This window comes from Engraulis encrasicolus, chromosome 11 (assembly GCF_034702125.1).
Source record: "Engraulis encrasicolus isolate BLACKSEA-1 chromosome 11, IST_EnEncr_1.0, whole genome shotgun sequence".
NCBI lineage: Eukaryota > Metazoa > Chordata > Actinopteri > Clupeiformes > Engraulidae > Engraulis > Engraulis encrasicolus.
The window spans coordinates 39,411,483-39,413,982 of record NC_085867.1 but is presented as its reverse complement, the minus strand read 5'-3'; the positions used below and the strand labels follow the sequence as shown (position 1 = coordinate 39,413,982).

Here is a 2,500-nt window from a genome sequence, read left to right as displayed (position 1 = left end):
CTCCACTGTGGCCTCCCGGTGTGTCTTGCAGCAGGAAATGGTGCAGACAAAACAAAAAAGTTTGTGTGTGTGTGTGTGTGTGTGTGTGTGTGTGTGTGTGTGTGTGTGTGTGTGTGTGTGTGTGTGTGTGTGTGTGTGTGTGTGTGTGTGTGTGTGTGTGTGTGTGTGTGTGTGTGTGTGTGTGTGTGTGTGTGTGTGCGCGTGTTGCACACAGAGGTGTTTCATCTTACATTCGGAAAGTAAAAACCCTGCTGCATATTCATATTGAATGCATTTGTATCGCCCTAACAAGCATAGAATTATGTAATAGCTTTACTTGTTTGGTGAAAGTAGTGCATGGCAAAGTTTTTACATCCCGAAGCCAGGAGTCAAACTTTAACTCACCTCGGTACCTTTCCAGTAGGAAATTGTCGGGTATGAACATGTCTACATGAACATTTGTTAATGTTGACTGTGCTGGTAAAACAAGTATGCATATTCAAATTTCTTGACTGTGAAAACCCCAAGACACATTTCTCTACCTTAGAAACCCCACCTGAAGTCAGTACACAGCACAATAGGAACCACTTACTTTTCCCCATTCAATGTGCATATCAAGTGACTTCCATGTGCAAAGTTTCAAGGTGCTTTGAGCTGGGTCTTGCAAGGAGCAATCACGTTGCAGTCAAGAAAACATGGTGCAAAAGCAGTGGCTCCAACTGTAGGTTTGTACTCAGACCACAGGACTGGATCACTGGATCCGATCAGAATCAGAATGGAGTGGACTTGAGCGAGCTAGAGAATGGTTTCTTACCCATGATGCTGTCTGTGCCGTTTGTGGTGGCGGAGCAGGAGGCGGCGCTGTAGTGATTGGTGCCGCCGCTGCGGTGGAAACTGGACATGGGCGGAAGACTGGAGTTGATGTCGGCCGAGGAGTGGGATGGGTAGCTCTGTGGACGCCACAGGAGAGAGAGGAGTAGAAGCAGAGAAATTAAAATACAGGGAGAATGTTCACACGGATTGGTTCCCATTGTAGCCAGTTAGCTTTGCATGCATACTGCAGTTCCTAGTCCACTAGTTGGTGAGCGTTGGTAAAACAATCGAAACGCTACTCAAATGAGGTCTTATTATTTCTAGCTGCGAACTGGATATTAATATTTCAGGGCAAAAAAATATTTAAAAATTTCAAAAAATTATAATAGTAGAAAACTCCATTGAAACCCATTCATTTTGCACTTAGGTAGGATTAGGGTTAGCAGGTTGTGGCTAGTAGCTAGTTCCGTGAGTGAACACCTCCTGGTAGTAGTTAGTATGTGGATAAATTATGTGTTTTTTGGGGCTCAGACGTCAGGTGGTACCACAACGACAACTAAAGCCCATAAATTAGTTAGTGATTGGTAAGTAATGCACTGCAATGAATATGCTTCTTAAGAGACCAAAAAACCCCCAAAACATTTAATCCATACAATAGTGGCATTAACTGTTGATGCACCACCCTGTTATTACTTAATTATGTTACATATGAGGACAGTGTACAATTCAAACACACTGTAAATACAGCCATTTCATCTGATCAAAACAGTAGAGATATTCTATGAACCACCAAGTAAATACATATTTTTTAAAATCTAAATGAAATTGAAAGACAAGACTGTTTTCTTACTTTTGCTTCTACAATAACTTAAAGTACTAACGTCAGTTCTGGCCAGGCCATGGTAGTCAAGAAGCTTGCAGCCCTTCCCTTCATCTAATTAATTCCTTATTGATCCAGGTGCATTCCCTCAGCTGATAATCTTTCTTCCCTAGCGATTGGCCACACAGCTTCGGCACGCCTTTTAAATTCTATCCAATTCCTCTCAACTGTATGCTGCTCGGCTTTTGCTACCCATCACCTCCCCTACTCCACCTTGTCGTGTATGATATGACATGTTCTCTTGTCACGTTGCTCGGCTCTGTTCATGGGGGGCTATCTCTCACCCTGTCCTGCTGGGGTGACAATTCCCTAAACTGCTGCTGTCCCCTGACTAAATGCTTTTCAATGCTGCTCATGGAAATAGGGGGGTTCCTCCGAACAGAGCTATACCGCCAAATGTAATTCATAATTTCAATAAAAGAAATTTCATTTATATTCTTGTCTTGTGTTTCTTGCCTGAAATGGTTCTGACAGTACTTAAAATAACTTGTCACATCTTGTACTGACAAAGGTTCAATGAGCATAAAGATCTTGGAATTGGAAATGATGAATGCAAGCTTTTTTTTAATACAGTGCACAACTCAGAGAACCAATCAATGCAGTTTGCAGTTGTACACTGTAGTGCACTATGCGTTGAAAGCAATGCACAACACAGTTGTACTACATACGGTATATGCACCAGCCATTTACTTAATTGATACAATTAGTGAAATCAGCTGTTTTATATGCACAGGTGGCACAAGTGGAAGCAGGTGATTGCACTAATTAATTGATTTAGTGAATGCAACTGAAAGCAACAATGGGCATACGTACAATTGCAACGCACTC

The 2,500-nt window shown here is 42.1% G+C and overlaps 1 protein-coding gene across 13 annotated transcripts in view; it reads right to left on the bottom strand.

Moving 5' to 3' along the window:
* Positions 1-2,500, bottom strand: part of LOC134458329 (transcription factor 4-like) — a 258,033-nt gene that overhangs the window by 52,333 nt on the left and 203,200 nt on the right. For all 13 annotated transcript variants that reach the window (XM_063210571.1, XM_063210578.1, XM_063210568.1 and 10 more), the window contains one exon: positions 794-929. In XM_063210571.1, coding sequence (XP_063066641.1) covers positions 794-929 — 136 coding nt within the window. The remainder of the gene's footprint in view (positions 1-793; positions 930-2,500) is intronic.